At 52.8% G+C, this 16503-nt stretch overlaps 9 protein-coding genes across 9 annotated transcripts; 4 read left to right on the top strand and 5 right to left on the bottom strand.

The window, feature by feature from the left end:
* Nucleotides 1-1141: 1141 nt before the first annotated feature.
* On the top strand, nt 1142-1987 carry RHO25_011675 (uncharacterized protein; the record flags this gene model as incomplete). The annotated part of the gene is made up of 1 exon (XM_023603098.2): nt 1142-1987. One exon carries the CDS (start codon nt 1142-1144, stop codon nt 1985-1987), a length of 846 nt encoding a protein of 281 aa, XP_023454685.1.
* A 919-nt stretch (nt 1988-2906) lies between these two features.
* Nucleotides 2907-3476, bottom strand: RHO25_011674 (uncharacterized protein; the record flags this gene model as incomplete). The annotated part of the gene is made up of 1 exon (XM_023603097.2): nt 2907-3476. The coding sequence occupies one exon, from the start codon at nt 3474-3476 to the stop codon at nt 2907-2909; it is 570 nt and encodes a 189-aa protein (XP_023454224.1).
* Nucleotides 3477-5189: 1713 nt separating this feature from the next.
* Nucleotides 5190-7430, bottom strand: RHO25_011673 (uncharacterized protein; the record flags this gene model as incomplete). Its single annotated transcript, XM_023603096.2, has 1 exon — nt 5190-7430. The coding sequence occupies one exon, from the start codon at nt 7428-7430 to the stop codon at nt 5190-5192; it is 2241 nt and encodes a 746-aa protein (XP_023454679.1).
* Nucleotides 7431-8656: 1226 nt separating this feature from the next.
* Nucleotides 8657-9642, top strand: RHO25_011672 (uncharacterized protein; the record flags this gene model as incomplete). Its single annotated transcript, XM_023603095.2, has 2 exons — nt 8657-8768; nt 8816-9642. 2 exons carry the CDS (start codon nt 8657-8659, stop codon nt 9640-9642), a joined length of 939 nt encoding a protein of 312 aa, XP_023454680.1.
* Nucleotides 9643-9856: 214 nt separating this feature from the next.
* On the bottom strand, nt 9857-11185 carry RHO25_011671 (uncharacterized protein; the record flags this gene model as incomplete). The annotated part of the gene is made up of 1 exon (XM_023603094.2): nt 9857-11185. The coding sequence occupies one exon, from the start codon at nt 11183-11185 to the stop codon at nt 9857-9859; it is 1329 nt and encodes a 442-aa protein (XP_023454681.2).
* A 694-nt stretch (nt 11186-11879) lies between these two features.
* On the top strand, nt 11880-12311 carry RHO25_011670 (uncharacterized protein; the record flags this gene model as incomplete). The annotated part of the gene is made up of 1 exon (XM_023603093.2): nt 11880-12311. One exon carries the CDS (start codon nt 11880-11882, stop codon nt 12309-12311), a length of 432 nt encoding a protein of 143 aa, XP_023454682.1.
* A 485-nt stretch (nt 12312-12796) lies between these two features.
* RHO25_011669 (uncharacterized protein) lies at nt 12797-13243 on the bottom strand (the record flags this gene model as incomplete). Its single annotated transcript, XM_065603444.1, has 2 exons — nt 12797-13128; nt 13180-13243. 2 exons carry the CDS (start codon nt 13241-13243, stop codon nt 12797-12799), a joined length of 396 nt encoding a protein of 131 aa, XP_065459516.1.
* A 631-nt stretch (nt 13244-13874) lies between these two features.
* On the bottom strand, nt 13875-14325 carry RHO25_011668 (uncharacterized protein; the record flags this gene model as incomplete). The annotated part of the gene is made up of 2 exons (XM_065603443.1): nt 13875-14200; nt 14250-14325. 2 exons carry the CDS (start codon nt 14323-14325, stop codon nt 13875-13877), a joined length of 402 nt encoding a protein of 133 aa, XP_065459515.1.
* A 1044-nt stretch (nt 14326-15369) lies between these two features.
* Nucleotides 15370-15900, top strand: RHO25_011667 (uncharacterized protein; the record flags this gene model as incomplete). The annotated part of the gene is made up of 2 exons (XM_023603092.1): nt 15370-15451; nt 15521-15900. 2 exons carry the CDS (start codon nt 15370-15372, stop codon nt 15898-15900), a joined length of 462 nt encoding a protein of 153 aa, XP_023454593.1.
* Nucleotides 15901-16503: the final 603 nt, after the last annotated feature.

The following is a 16503-nucleotide window of genomic DNA, read 5'->3' as shown; positions in this document are numbered from 1 at the left end:
CCAGCCTCAATTTTTTCACAAACATACTTTCTATTCTGTTACGCTCGCTGGCATACCCGTTTTACCTACCACTGGATTGCGCAAGATTCCAAGGCTATTACGACCTGGGTTTGACATACGAGCGAAGATCACGATGGGCTACTCACAAGCCGTGTGCTATCGCCTTGTGTCAAATAACCTCACGGAGGTGGATCATCAATGCACACTCTGCCTGTTCCTGACTGGCCAAGCCGACAACTGCCACCACACCACGAAACCTGCAGCAGTCATTCCGCGGGAAGCAACAGCGACACCATTCTCGGAGTGCTCATTCTACACGTGTAGATCTGCGTCAAGTACCCTCTCGACCAGCAGTATAAGCTCGGGCAGTTCCACAAGCACAATCAAGGCCCGCATCTGCCATGCATCTACTTCCACGAGCGATCTCCGACAGCACTCTTTGCGAAGGCGACAATCTCCAACTGAGCTCTCGTTGCGAGAGCTCAATCGCAGACAGGCACAGCAGTCGGATCTCAAAGAAAGAAGATCTGAGGAAAAGCTGCAACGGGTGTACGAGCTGCAGATCTTGCAGTACCTAAACTCTGACGTAAATCTGGATATGGACTCACACGATCTCTGGACGATTAACGAGTAATGAACGAATCTGTGCGCCAAGCAAGCGACGCTTGCCCATCGCCGACGGTACGACAGGTGGCAACGGAGAACAGCGTTCAGCATACTGCGACCGTAGCACCGTGGCAAGCGCAAGTATGCTATTCTGGTCAACGTTCGGAGAGGCGCGATACAACGGCCAAGTTCTAGCAAGAGTTTGTCTCGTGTGAATCTAGTGACCGAGGTGGCGATGACTAGTGGGCCTAGCCGTGCTCGAAAATAGCTGGCTGGGATACGGGTCCGGAACTGCGCTAAGCCCTCGGCGCCCTCGTGTCCATTGCGAGGCGTAACACCAAAAGGGAAGTGAAACCAAAACAGAGATCTGGACTGGGCTTCTTATTATCCATATAAGAGCTGTGCGACTCCATTACCAGCCAGCATTCCACCATCCACAGTTACAAACAACACCTTCGCTCTAGGACATTATCGCATCGATTATTCACATCCTCCGAACTCCAGATCAACGACATCAGCACACAATTCAGCAAAAATGCGTTACTCTACTGCAATCCTCGCTGCCGCTGTTAGCACTGTCTACGCCCAGTCCACCATCACCGGGACCATCGTCCAGCCTTCTGGCTCACCACAAGTCAATGCACCCGCAAATTCCTTGCCTCTAGGCACAAACTGTGGTGCCGACGAGCAATGTCAGGGCGGCGCACAATGCTTTGGCAGCACTGCTGGCACAATCCGACAATGCGGCAACTTCAATGCTGAATGCACAAGCGATAGCCAATGCGCATACAACTCCTGCAACAACGGCCTTTGCAATGGCTTCCTGGCGTCTTCAGCTTCCACCACCGCCGCATCATCTACTGCTTCCATCGTGACTGGAACGATCGTTCAGCCATCTGGAGCGCCTCAGGTCACCGCTCCCGCAGGATCAGTGCCTCTCGGAGGCACCTGCGGCGCAGATGAGCAATGCCAGGGCGAGGCACAGTGCTGGGGCAGCACCGCCGGCACTATCAGGCGATGCGGCAACTTCAATGCTGCCTGCCAGCGTGACAGCCAATGTGCATACAACTCCTGCAACAATGGTCTCTGCAACGGCTTCCTCCCATCTTCGGCCTACCCAGCAAACAGCGCTACTGCTTCTCAGACCACCTTGTCCACCGCTAGCGGAAGCGCACCAACTGCTCCATACGGCAACAACGGAACCACTGTCGCGCCCACTGGAGGTGCCAACAAACCAACTGGTGGCGCTTCCAACCCAACTGGAACTGTCAGGCCATCTGGACCAAGCGTTGTTCCATCTACTGGTGGTGCTGCTACTCTCGGAGCTACTTTCAGCGGCTTCGCGGCTGTTGTTGCTGGTATGGCGGCTTGGGTGATGTAAAGATGGCGGAGCGATGACGGGCTTACAGTACTTGAAAAAAAAATGCATAGCTTTGGGAACAGGATTTACGAAAAGAGTTGAGCTCACGCAATAATGACAGACAAGACGAATTTGACAGACCAAAATGAAATGTAATAGAGATAGCTTAATTAATCAACATGACGATTCTACGAATACAATAGTCTTATCTCCTCACTTCTGCTTCCCGTATATCTCTTTGTCACGATTACTTCAGAATTTTTGATGTCGCATTCTCTCATTGCGATCCAGTTTCGCAGGTCGATGACATCCTCGCGAAGGATCATTAGCATGTTCATGCTAGATCCTTCGCTCTGCGGGTGAAGCACCGCAAGTCTTAGAGAAAATGCCTGTACAGACATCTGATCACCGAGCAAAACGATGTCGCTTGCTACATTACTACAGGCCGCTCTTCATACGATTATGTGTTATTCCACAACAATCGCCAGAAAACACACCTGTAAGAGGGCGCTTACGAGACTCGCCACAGCCCGGCAATGCGTCTCAGATGTTGCCGTGAGGCATTGTCACAAATGCAACGTTGACTAGAGTGAGAGCTCTCTGCTTTTTGATCTGGCCTCGGGACAAAAATTGCAGCAATGCCTCGATACAGCGATTACTTCCTTTCGCCTAGACTTAGTCCTCTCAAGACGAGCATGCCCGTCTTGACTTGGCAAAGGGAAACGAACGATCTTTGAGACGTTAAAAGCCATACGATAGTGTTCAGACGTGTAAAGAGTGACATGTCATGATCTATTTTTCACATTGACTATTTTACACATTTGCTCATTGCTTTTTGTACAAATTTTCCTGCTCTATCTTTTCCGTCGCTATGCTTCTGAGGAATGCTCACAATAAGTCAAATCTTCCATGCTCTGAACGGTCTTTAATTCGCAATAATTTATGCGGACTCGGTGTAGTTGCAAGCAATGCGAGCAGGAGCGTAGTAAGTCTTCAATTGGACCTCAATGCAGCCCTCTTGGTAAGCTGGCTTCTCAGCGTTGCTGAACCAGATGGTGTACTGATCCTTCTCAAGCGCAGGGCAAGCCTTTGCAGGAGTGTTGTCGAAAGTGAGGGCACCTTCCTGAGAGATGTAGAAAGGCTCAATGGAGAAGCGGTTGCCGAGTCTGTCTGGAGAGGAGTATCCAGTGATTCCTTGGCCCATGCCGGAGGCGTCGACCCAGACGTTTTGGACTGGGTTGGAGTTGGTGTACATGTAGAGGCGTTTGTCGGAGTACAGGGCGAAGGTTGCGAAGTCTTGACTTTGGCCACCCTCGCAGGTTGCGGTCTGCTCGCCTCCGATCATGAGGCGGCCGTTGACGGCGCGGATTTGGGCGTATGAGAGCCCTTCGCCCTCGGCTTCGATGCCGAAGGGTTGGCCGAAAGTTGGGATTTGGTCGTCCTGCTGTGGTGCTGGTGCTGCGAGAGCAGATCCGGCGAGGCCGAGGAGTGCGAGCGTTGGGAATTGCATCTTGACTATTTGGGTTGGTTTTGAAGTGTTTGGTCTGGTTCTTGTTGTTCTGTAGTGTAGATGCTGCTGCTGCTGGTGATGAGTGATCAGAAGAAGGGCAGACAGATCCTACTATTTATCTGCCATCGTTATAGCAGACAGTGGATCCTAGCTAGAAAGCTCTATAGTAGAACAGCACACCGGTACCTTGCCGAAATTATTTTTGGGCTCGGGAGTACGAGCAAGCTCGAGGGTGACTTCATCCCAGCACGAGCTTGACTAGTCAATGTGGACAGTCAGCACGCTCACCTTGCTGGCGTGCGAGTCGCGGTGCGCGAAATAGCAGGGTGCCAAGGACAATCGCCCGTAAATGATGCGGTCTCAAGAAAGGCTGAGAAGTCCGGATGAGCTGCCGTGGCAGAGCACTCCTTGCAAGGGCTGCCAATTTCAGCCACGCAGCCACGAGCAACGTCAGCCCAGAAATTCTCGTATTTGCCACATCACACTGACAATCAATGACATCTTGTTTGCAACCCTCTGCTACGACACGGGACAGCTCGTGTGAGTTCCACGAGATGTGCTTTCGGTCTCCGCATTGAAACGGATCGTGGAATCGTGATGGCGCCACGTCCGCATCGCCCACGATGAATGCTACGCTAGCAAGGAAGCAAGACTGAAGATACGGACGCTACGTTCTGCTGCACAATAAGGTCTGCTATGTCAGCGGATCTTTACGCAAGCTAAAACAAAAGTGCTTCGATAATAGCACAAGATCTAGTACACGATCGCTATAGCGAACACCGAGCAAGCGGTGCGGGTCTGTCTCAGAAGAGCTCGTATTCGATAGTAATGCGGCGAATCTCATGACACACCGTCACCGTATTTCCACGGCACTTTGCAGCTGCACAGAATAATGGACTGATGATAGAGAGCAGAGCCCTACATGCACTACCGCTTCAGAGCCAAGACCAAATCGTATGCACTCTGCCCAGGCATTCGAATGCTCTTTCAATACTCGTGTCTCGGCCTTGCGTAGTGTAGCTGCGTCTCTTGAAACCAGGCAGTCGTGGAATTGAGAGGTCGCGGCGAGAGGTCACAAAGTGCGCATATGTCCCAGATCCCGGTTTGCTACTCTCAAGCAGTAGGCGGTGAAGACGACACCACCGTATTTGCTATATCAGATCGTACACAGCCTCATGCATACGGAGAAAGCCTGTCTACGGAGTCTCGGCCTCTGCCTCCTCCGGTAGCCTGAGACTGCAAGAGACTTAGTTAATTCTGTCCGATGAGCCTCCGCAACCACGCGTCAAACTGTACGAAGCAACCAGAAAACCAAGTACAACAAGAAGAAGAGCAATCATGACTTTTGAATGATTATCATAAACGAAGATCCAAAAAATTACAACAAGTATTCTCTATACACACATCTTTTCGTTCTTTCGATGGACTGCCGTTACTGCTTGCTTGCTATGCTGCGCTGCGCTTGCTGAAACATTTTCTACTCTTTCTTCTCTTCTCAAGGCCAGGTTCAGTTCCGACTCCCTATACACAAATTGCCCATTGTCTTGCTTTGCGCCCTTAGCTCTTCCTGTACAAAGTGGACAAAAACTCCCAGAGAAATACGTGCCGGATCAAAACAAGGAAAGGCATGTGAGGAAGGAGCGCTGCGCTAAAAGGAGAAAAATGCCTCGCTTCCTGCTGTTCATATAATAAACAAAAATGCATTCTTCACTTTTACATCCTTCGGCCAAAATCCAGATCTGGCAGACGTGGTTGTCGTTCGACATCGTGGGGCCGGGATATTGAGGAGTCGCGGCTGTGGTCTCGATATGCGGGTTCGTGTCTCCCCATGCTGGCTGCTGAAGACATCAAGTGGTCATCATCGTGGAAGTTGTGACCTGCGGGAGACTCTGTTCGCCGCTGTTGCTCGACAGGGTCGTAGCGGCCTCGAGCAGGAGCTCCAAATGGAGAAGCAGACACGATAGGAGCTGCTTTGTATGAAGTGTCTTGTTCGCTGTAGGCTGGGTGCTTGACATCTGTCATGAGAAGGCTGTTTCGTGCGTCCAGTGGAGTAAGAGCATCGAAGTCGTTCTTCATCTTTTCGCGTTCCTTGCGTGCGCGTCTGTGAGGGTTCTCCTTGACGCAGGCAATAATGGCGTTCACCGCAATGAGGATTGCGAGAATTCCAGTCATTACAGACTGCACGACAATGAGTACGACTCCAGTCACTGTTTGCGTGGTTTGGCTCAGCCCAAGCTCTTGCACGAAGACAAGAACGCAAACCACTGACAGCACTCGGACGACTTGAATCGTGATGTTGATCCATTTTCCGCTTCGGCGCTCGTAGGGTCTTGACCAGAGGAGAAGAACCAGCATGAGCGCTTCCACGATCAGCTGCCCGGCGACCTGAATCATTCCATGTCCGTCTGCGCCTGCGATAATGCAGCCCTTGACGAACATGTACAGAATCGTAGGAATGAAGATCCACCAGTATCCCTTCTTGTAGTTGTCGTAAAAGAGCGAATACTTGATCCAGGTCTCTTTGTTCTCGTACAGCTGTGACGAATCACCCTGCGCTTTCTTGGCCTGTCGCGCTTTGGAGACAATTTTCCATGTGAACCACCCCAGAAGCGCCGTGAACAGCGCAAAGGTGACAGCAGCCAGGACCGTTGCTGCCCAAGAATCTCCGCTGGTGAACTGGTAGACACACCACAATGTCCAGACTCCGTAAAGCATGAGGATCAAGTTCGTAATTGCCTTTGCCATGCGCCACCAGTATCGCTTGCGCCATGACTCGAAGTACGGACTGAGCTTGCCGAATTGGCCCCAGGCTTCCAGAATGGCTTTGAAGAGCAGAATGAGCACGACGATCGATGCTACCACGATGGCCCACACCAGAAGAATGTTCATAAAGGTACTCGATGATGGAATGGACAGTTGCTCGGCGTAGGCCTGAATGCCCTGAACAAAGTGCTGCTCCTTCTCACTTGCGGTTGGCGCATCGTTCGACTCGCTGGAACCGTCGCCTCCAATGTTGACTTCAGTGCCGTTGACAGACGTACTGATCTCATCTCGTGCCCACAATAGCACAGAGTCCAGCGCTCGCTTGGCGACAGAAGAGCCGTTGGATGGCTTTGTGTACACCAGCGTGGCATTATTCTTCAGCCATTCGTAGCTGTTGTGCGTGGTATTTCCTCCAGTGCTCGCTCGGAAGTTATCGATCGCCGTCTGCATTTGGCCCCATGGCACCAAGCCGCATGAGAAGCCAAAGTTCGTTGTAAAGCTCTGGTACACCTTTGGGTATTGAACAGACATCATGCCGTTCATCGCCATTCCTTGGAACCAACCAATGACTTCCGTGAAAGTGGGCGAAGGTGTGGTTGCGCCAGCTCCACCTCCACCAGCAGCCATGGCACCAACAGCGCCCATCGCAAGCGCAGCAGCGGCGACACCAGCAGCCGCGTATCCAATTGACGGAATATTGATCGTCTTGCCATTCCCGACCGAAGACTCCACGCAAGCAATTTCCTGTCCACCATCTGCACTTTTGACCGACAACTTCACCATGCCCTCCAAATCCGGAATGTTGAACGCAATAGCTGGAATTTTACTCGCATATTCCTCCGGTATTGTTTGCGATCCTTTACTCGAGAAGTTGCCTGCAGGTACCGGGCACATTTGTTCAACCCTCTTATCACCACTGCAAGGGTCCCAGTCCGTCTCGTAGACTTGCCTCCCGTACGCCTGGACATCGAGATGTAGCAGTACTTTCTGTTCCTTCGCGCTGCTTCCAGCAACGTTGAATGTGATGAGTCTGGTGTTTCGATCGTATGACGCGTCTAATGCTTCGACTTTGATGTCGTCTGATGTCGAACACAAAGAATAGCCATCGGTTGATAGCACATCTGCCGCGAGCACGCTGGCCGGCAGCGAGCTCGCGAGTAGCGAAAGTAGAATTCGGCGGGCGTTCCGCATATTGGGTAAAGTGGAAAGGCTTTCGCCCCAAGAAAGTGTATACTCGGATACGATACTGGTACGGGATGCTCTTTGGGAAAGTCGTAAGGGTTGTCGTGTTTCTTGCTCAGAAATGCAATACCCTATGATAGTCCCCTGGTCGTGGTCTCGACCGCTGTGACCGGTGTTTCGCCTGTGCGTGATCGCCCCTGTTCACAATCGGGGACCCACAGGTGACAGGGAGCCGAAGTTTGAGGAAACGAAGGAGTAAGATATACTGCGGCCCAGCAAACAACGAGTGTGGGGGAGTAAAAAAGAGCGCCAGTAGTAGAGAAAGTGCTTGATAGTAGATGGAGATGGAAGCCAGCTGCAGAAAGAATACGAGGATGAGTTTTGGGTTGCAGTGGAGAGTTCGATGCCACGCACCCAGTCAACGAGTTTCGCGAGCTTGATTGGACACAAAGGCCTCGCGTCCACTAGTGTAGTGTCCCATGCTATTTCTAGGTTCCACGGCTTTCTTTGTCTCAATCGTCTCCTGCGCACTGGTCAGTCGTTCTGCGGTCTGGACTTGAGCGTCCATGTGCCCGTAGCACACCAGTCACCACGACTTCGACCATTTCTTTGGAGAATATTCTCTGCAGAGAATGTCAGCTGCTGACCGGGGGGAATGTCACCAGATCCGCTCCGTGCAGGCCAGGTGTCGGCTCAAACGCCCGCGCTTAAGCTCGACTGACGACTGCTGGCGCCTTCAACCGAACGCCAGTGGCTGTGCTAGACAGAGACGGCAGTGTCCGATTTAGCACGCCGAAGCTCCGTAAGAATCGCCCCAAGCGTAGGGAGAGCTTGGCATGAGGAGGCACGTGAATAGCTCCTTCGCGCAGCGCATTGCAATGCGCTTTCCAAACGCAGGAAATGGTATGCGAGTATTTCATGAACACATCTCGGCCGGAAGGTCGAAATGAAATGTAGTTTTCGGATCCCGGTCACGTAAGATCGAAAGCTGAATGCCAAGTGATCTCAAATTAGCTTCGGTGAGGCTCCTCGTGGCAAGAAATTCCCCCAAGGCCTCCAGCTGTGAGAGCCGCAGGTAATGACGACTTTCTGATCGGATCGTTTTCTATTGCAAGTCATTCGGCTCTTGTTCAAAGTGAGAGTATACTCTACGCCGCACGAAGAGGATGCGCCGATAGCAGAGCGATTGCCACCCCACAATCTCCCGAAAACCAGCATCGGACATCGCGGCAAACATGTCCAAACTATGGGCCATCGCCGATATTCATCTATCCTTCAAGTCTAATAGGGACGAATGGGCAAAGCTGAGGCATAGAAGCGAGGATGGACTGATTCTGGCCGGCGATGGTATGCTTTGAGCTCCCTGGTGGGCGCGCCCTTGCTGATGACGACAGTCGGAGAGTCCTTGGAGCATATGCAACTGGCATTCCGGAAAGCCACGCGGAGGTTCAAGCATGTCTTCTGGGTCCCCGGAAACCACGAACTATACACCAGTGTCTCTCCTTCCATGAGAGAAGAGGAGAAGAAGCTACGTGGCGAAGCCAAGTATCAGGCTTGTGTGAAAATTGCAAAGCATTATGGAGTTCTGACGCCGGCAGATGATTACATGACCTGGGATTATGAGAAAGAAGATGGGTCGAATGGACAGGCCCTCATTTGCCCAATTTTCACCTTGTACGACTATTCGTTTCGCCCTGCTGATGTTCCGCGAGAAAAGGCACTAGAGTGGGCGCTGGAGGAAGGTATTCAAGCCACGGACGAGAAACTGCTGCATCCGGATCCGTATGCCACTCGTGACGCGTGGTGCACTCGACTCGTCTCGGAAGCTGAAAAGAAACTGGAGAAAGCTGCGGCGTCTGGCCTACCCTTGGTCCTGATCAACCACTGGCCTTTACGCGAGGATACTGTGTATATTCCAAGAGTACCTCGCTTCAGCATATGGTGCGGCACGAAAGAGACCAACGACTGGCACACTCGGTTCAATGCGAAGGTTGTTGTGACTGGACATCTTCATGTCAGAAGAACTGATTGGATTGATGGAGTGCGCTTCGAGGAAGTGTCCTTGGGATATCCACGGCAGTGGGAAGAAGCTAAAAACGCTGGAAATGATATCAACACCATGATGCGAGAGATCTTGCCTGGTCCTCCTACCCCAGAGGCGGGCAAGGAACCTTCAACGGAATTCCTGAGACTAGGCGTTGGGCAGAAACAATGCATATGAAAGCTTTCGCGATCGCTCTATGTCCTGGCTGCAGACCCCGGTAGATTCGAATCGTATGCGCACGCCGAACCCGGTTCTTGTTATACGAAGCATCCTCAACTCTATAATCACCACCAAGCGGAAGCAAATATCGTAAGGCCTTATCGTTCTGTCCTCCGTCCGTCGCCGTACTTCGCCGGGCCGTTCTCCTGTTGCTAGTGTCGCAGCATCCTGTCTACCATTCCCATGAAAAGGCACGAGGCGCCGAGTCTGAAGTCGGCTCTGAGACACGTATTGGCCAAGGCAGGGTGCACGTCATCTCCATGCGCTTGAGCTGGTAATTCGCCGAAACCTCTCCCTCAGTGGCAACAAGCGAGCTATGCTCGCAACCTGGTCCAGTCTTGTTGAAGAAGATAGCTCGACTGTCCTCCTCGCAGGTACTACAGATGTAGTCCGCGTTGGTGCCGAAAACCAGCATACCGGATCTCATGCTACATAGCTGGCGGAAATTGATATGCCGCAGAAAGAGGCCTCCCGAGAGGAACATGATAGGGAACACTTCAGCGAGTGTGTCGTTGATGAAGATAATGTTCTTCAATTCCAGCTCTCGCAAGCTGGGCTGGTGCCGAGCCAAGAAATGGGCAAAAGGCTCGAAGTCAACATCGTGTGCAGCTTCGAGATCCAACGTCTGGAGGCCTGGTAAGGTCACCTCTCTGAACGTCTGGCTCAAACGATCTCCAGCCATATGCCAGAATGAAAGCTTGAGATGGCGAACATTGGTGGCGTGCTCCAGAAACTTTGCCAAGAGAGCATCGCAGCCAGGCCCATGATAGCCTGATTGACCCTCCAGAACCAGCTCGAGCTTTTGCAGTTGTTTCAAGCCCGACAGAAGCGACTGCGAGGGTTTGTGAAGCTGCAGCGCTAGGTGATCGATCGATTTGCGTATCTCTCCGTCTGGCGTAGTGCCTGCCCGTATCTCGCGCACGACGACGCCATCCGCCATCGCACGCAGGACGGCTGTGAAGGCGTGGGTCATGCCAGTAACACGGAAATTTTCGCACTTGATGGTATTCCGGCTGTTTTGGTGCTTGTTTACAACAAGACGCGGCGACAATGCGGGCAACGGCGAGGCCTCTACCTCAATGCGAACCAAGTTCTTGAACCTCACCAGTGCCTGAGTGAGGTGTTTGACGTCGCTTCCGCTACTCGCGTACAGCTCCGCTTCAGTTGGGGGTTCCTCCTGTTCGCTCCGCCACCACTTTCGCAGCGGAGAAGACGCGTAGCGAGGGCGAATATGTACGACTTGGACGAAACCGGCCAAAGTCGAGTTGGAAAGTCCTTTGAGATAGGCGAGGTGTACTTTGTCGAGATGGATTTCGATCGTCTTGAAGGCCTTAATGAAGCTCGGCTGAACAGTATTCTTCAGGTCCCTCGAAGCGCCTCGAAGCGCCCCTATTTTGCGGGGATGGAGATGGCGACAGATCTCTCGTACGACATCTTCTGGAAGGCGGAGCATGCCGGGGATGCCCTGAGACCGTGTGCGAAGTTGGTCTCTGGAAGACATCGTCGGTCGTGAACTCGATGTGACGCGAGAGTTCTCAGGTTTTTTTGAAGAAGAAGAAGCGCCTACTTCCAAATGTCTCTTCGCTGCGATATCAAGGTGGTTCCGGAGTGGTCGAAACGGCAACGAAGAAAGAAGGTGGAAGATGCTGGTGAGTGAGCAAGCACGGAGCCTGTGGAGAACCTCGAAGATCCCGTGCGGACCCACCATTCACTCAAGTGAGCCCAACGGCGCCCCGCGCACTCGCGCATGCCATCACATTCGACATGTCTCGGCAAAGATTGCTTGCGGCGCTGCAGTGCGCAGCCTCAAGCTCAGCAGCAGAGTTCCCCCCAGCTCACCGGAGAATAGTATGCGTTTAGCCCAGTACCATCACAGGCTTGAGCCTACAAACCCGGCCAAATTTGGCGTGAAGACAGTTCGACCTTTCCAATGGCATCATGGTCCATGAATCAACCCCCAACGCTCGCCACGCGCTGCGTCCCATATGGCTTCATTGGGTGCTGCGAGTAGTGAACAATGGATTGCAAAGATATAAAAGAAGTGCTCAGATCCTGTTCAAACTCTCATCCACAACACACCAGAAAACCACTCCGACAACACCCTCCACTCAACCTGCAACCACCCCAGCTCTTCAAACTCCCCACCAACACCAACAAGCACCTCTCGAAGGTTCGAACAACTCAATCCCAGCAACATGCCTTCCAAATGGGAGGCTGTCGAAAAGTTCGCGACGAAGACCAAGCCGCTCAAGGAGATCGGCGGCAACCTGGGCCCCATCGCCGCAGTAGGCACCCCAGTCGTCCAAGGACTCTACAAGCTCCACAAGTCGAGATCTGAGAAGAAGCTGGCCGAGAAAGCTGCTCAAGATGCTGCTCGGGCGTCCAATGAAGCAAAAACGCAGCAGCGACTCACCGAGGAGGCCATCCGCCTACTCGAAAAGAAGCAAGGTGGCTCCTCCCGTCGTCATGGTCACTCCTCACGCAGCTCCTCCTCCTACTCTGGCAGCAGCGGTGGCCACAGCAGCAGGAGCGGCTACAGCAGCAACAGTGGCTATAGTAGTAGCAGTGGTCACAGCAGCGGCAGTGGTCATAGTAGCAGCAGTGGTAGTAGCTGGCGCGCACGCTAGGAGGATGTATGGAGAAGCAGTAGCGAGCATGACTTCACAATGCCGAGAGGCGATTGTTAACGGCCGATCAATTGGGTAACGAACGTAGCATGACGGGCATGCACGGTCAGGTTAGTGTATCCTGAATAGCAGGCAATGCAATCAATGGAGGAAACGCACATTCACTGAGAGCTAGGCTCGGGTAGTTGCAATGAAATTCGTAACTACTTCACATTCTTCGTGCACAACAAGTGGGAAAAGTGATGCCTTGTCTGCTCTTCGAGATCGATTCCAGCTCTGTTAAGGGTCTACGAAGTGCCTCCAGGTCGTAGATGAAAGACCTTGTTGATGCAATCCCTCCACCGAGCTTGAGAACATTCTGCAATTTGTGCTCCCATGATGCCACATGTTCCCGCGCAGAGCCGGCTTCCTGTCCTGCAGTCTACCATTCGCAATGCCTGATGCCTCTACAATACATGAAACATGCCCGCTACTTCATTCACTCCTTACAGAAACTCCTTGTTGAATGTCCCGTATGATGTAGCATTGGTGGCGCTTCGTCGCGGGATGTGTAGATCGTCATGATATCTCATGCTCAACATGTTGCCAGTCGCTTTGAGGAGACGATCAAGTGCCGAAGGGAGATCCCACACGGTATCTCCTTTGGCAAGAACGCCTTTGATCCCCGGCACACCGTAGATGAGTACCGCCGACCAGCCTCCAGGTCCGTGTGTGGCGAGTATCTGGAAGACCTCTCTGGACTCGACTTGGCCGCTGATCACGTGGCGAGCATTGGCAACTTCTCTGACGAGGTGCGGATAGAGCGCGACTGCATTTGCTACCGCTTCGTCAGTCTTATGAGCAGCTCATGTGTCAAAGTGCAACTTACCAAATATCTGCTCTCGCGCAAATGTCTGACCTGTGATCGGCGCCAAGTCGGTGTCGTAATTCATGATGTTGGTGTCGCAGTAAGTGTTCAGATGTCGTGTGAAGGGTGTCGTTCTTGTCCCAGCAAGAGGTTGAAATGCAGTGGTAGGTGTTTCAAAGGTAGTCTCGGTTGACGATGCCGTAACCCTGATGTCGCTGAGAGCGCCTCGAGATACCCAGCTCTGGACGCGTTGATGCTAGTGCCTGAGCGGTAGTCCAGAGCAGTTTCTCGAGTGCTCGGGTCGCGCTTCCCCACGTAGTTGAGCTGGCGGCTTGGACAAGCGTGCTGTGCACCCGGGGAACACCATAAACCAAAAGAGCATTCCAGTCGTGACCGTGAAGGATCAGCAGGACTTGAAATACGTCTTTGGGATGAGATTCGCCGACAAGGTCCGGGAACAGCGCCGCGGCGTTTGCTGCTGATCATTAGGACCGCTTGCCGCATGAAAGGCGACGATCTACTTGCCAATGATGTGCTCACGGTAGTTGGGAGTGACTTGGAGTTGAGTACTCATCGTTGATGCTTGGAAAAGGGTCGTTGTGCCTGACTTAGTCAATGACGGAGGGAGTTTAGAGTTAACAAAGCAAGGATCAGGTGACTGGTTTGTCGTTCCTCACTCCTCACTACGAACTTCACGTCTCCCGTGAAGTGAGTACTTAGAAAAAGTCTCGATTGATCGTGCCGTCTTGGAGTTTCCTCCGGCTGCGACCAATGATGCCGAGCTCACTTGGATACCTCGTGCCCAGAGCTTCAGAGATAGTCCATGACAGTCGCTCAAGTGCCTTCTCCCCATTGTATTTGGGCTTTGCTTCCACTAGCGTGTGACGCACTCTCGGCACTCCGTAAGCCAGTAACGCGAACCAGCCTCCTTGTGACCAGAGAACAAGAATTTGGAAGACCTCTTTGGGATCCACGTAGCCGTTGTTGCCAGTCTGACGGGCGTGCTCTCTGACAAGGTCAGGAAACAGGGCGACGGCGTTTGCTGATGCCTCGTTAGACCTTAAAGAGCAGACCTCCTGGACGAGACATACCAAAGATTTGCTCTCGAATGTAGTTGGTACGGGTGATTACGGGCAGAGCACGATCCGAGTTATCCGAGTAATACATATTGCGTGTGAGGCGATGTTCGTGGGATGCTGCTTCGGTGTGGGTAGTGAGATGTTCCGTTGTCGAGCGCGGTCGTTGAAGATGATCGTGGTGTAAAGGTGTGCGATTCGATACCACGCTGGCAGAGGCAACGGCCACGTGGGTGTGCAACCTGCTGTACTTGTTCGATGCGCAGCCTGCCAGCGGCAGCCCTCACAATGTTGATGTCCGAGCTTTTAGCTTCACTCGAACATACTCCGTGTACGTGCGCATGGCAACCGGCACAGCACGATCTGGGTAGGTTATGTTGCCTACGAGCTGCTCTCGATGGGCTGTTGCAAGCGAATTGTTGAGGCTCTCCGCAGTCGCCTTCAGATTCTCCAAAGGATTGATAGGGGCCACTCAAGCGCCGCGACGCTCTCTCCGCGCCGCCCTCAGGCCCTCTGAGAGACTGTGTGGAGCAACTCGAGCACGACCATGAATAGCTCTCTTGTGTCTTGAACGGTAGTCGCTCCTCAAATAGGTGCATACGGTGCTGTTGTGCTCAGGTCCAAGCCGATGAGCGCAGACCTCTTCGCTCCACCGCAGAAAGAGGCTTTTTGGAGACTGAACGCCTTGAGGTGGAGTGTAGTGAAGCTCTTCACTTCACATTGAGCTCCTGCGCTCTTGCTTCACATGCAGCTCGTGCTTGGCGGGTGACTTGTCCCTGCAGATGCAAACGATTAAACCCTGCAACATCTTCTGGAGAACAAACGGCTTGAGTTTCCTGCACTTCACCTACCTCTTCGGGAAAGAGAATCGGCTGTCGAGGACTTCTCTCACTCACAATGGCAAGCATTGTCCCATTGAGAACTCACTTCTGCCTCAAAGAATGGGCTTCTCCGCAAACTTGCCGGGCCACTGTCAAAACGTTCTCTCTCCGCCCTCTTCCTCTTCCTCTTCTCTCCTCTAGTCACTCAGCAACACTTCCGACCTGAAAACACTCTATACAACTTCTGGCAACCAGTGTATACAGCTCTTCACTGCTTCACTTACCGACTCAGCCTTTCATTCACCTTCTTCAAGATGTCAGCCACTCCTGTCACCACTGGCACTGCTACCACTCTGCCGGAAGTCAACATGCAGGGACTTCGAGAGCAAATTTTCGGTAAGCATGCATGCATGTGATTGTGCTGGTGCGTCTGCGGCCAGGCTCATCGCTGACCTCACTCCCCAGCGAACGCCATGACTCTGTATCCGCAGCTGGTCAGAAGCTCTTATCAGTACAACTGCACCGGTATCGCAAACGCGCGAGAGATCTTCGAGATCGTCGTCACTGCCTCTGCGTACGACAATCCAACCTACACATACACAGCAATCTTAGTAAGCGGCAGCGCTCTCGGCCGAACCATGGCAGCCAAAGGACCTGCATCTCCGTCCGTGACCAGCGCTCTCGAAGGTCTCCTGCGTACCACATGCGAAGCTCTCGGCTGGTTCACCGAGACCTTACTTGGCGAGATGCAGCACCCAGAGGCCAGCGACAGTGGTATCGTCAACTTCCAGATGGTCGAACAGGGCTTTCACTTCGCCCACGTCCAGCGTCACATGAAGCCTTGAAGCTGAAAAGAGCAAGCATGTATGGCATTCTCCAGATTCCCCTTATTGGCTGTTCGCTGACTTCCTGTACAGAGACAATGTTCAGCAGATCGAGCTTGACAACGCACGTGAGAGGTGCAGCAAAGTTGCAAATAGAAGAAAACCCACGAAAGGTATGTATCTTGCGTCACTTTCCTCGCGCTCGTTTTGCGGCGGCAGCGGCAGCGAGTGGGCAGATTGGCATGCGGGACAGAGGTGGCATTTCGCAGAGAGTAGCTCGAGCAGTAGCTCCTTCTCCCGATCTGGTGGTTCTCATGGAACTGCAGAACACGATGCTCCAGGTAGACTTCTCGAAACGAACGTCGGAGTTGCCGCACTCCTCACTCGTTGTGCCTCTTCTCATCTTCGCTTGCTCCCGTGCTGCCCTGCGATTTCATCTCTTCCAAAAAGAGGAATGCTCTGTCCCGCATCGTAAAGCGAATTGTCTGCTATCGAATGCCGCAAAGCAGCAGATAGTAGGCGGCGATCAAGCAAGTGATGTGTTCCGCTGACCTCTTGTTTCGCGCCGATGATGGAACTTCCTGCTGCCAAATGTGGTGAAGGGGCGGGCAGTGGAAGGCCCGG

This window comes from Cercospora beticola, chromosome 8 (assembly GCF_033473495.1).
Source record: "Cercospora beticola chromosome 8, complete sequence".
Lineage (NCBI taxonomy): Eukaryota > Fungi > Ascomycota > Dothideomycetes > Mycosphaerellales > Mycosphaerellaceae > Cercospora > Cercospora beticola.
This window is presented reverse-complemented; position numbering and strand designations above follow the sequence as displayed.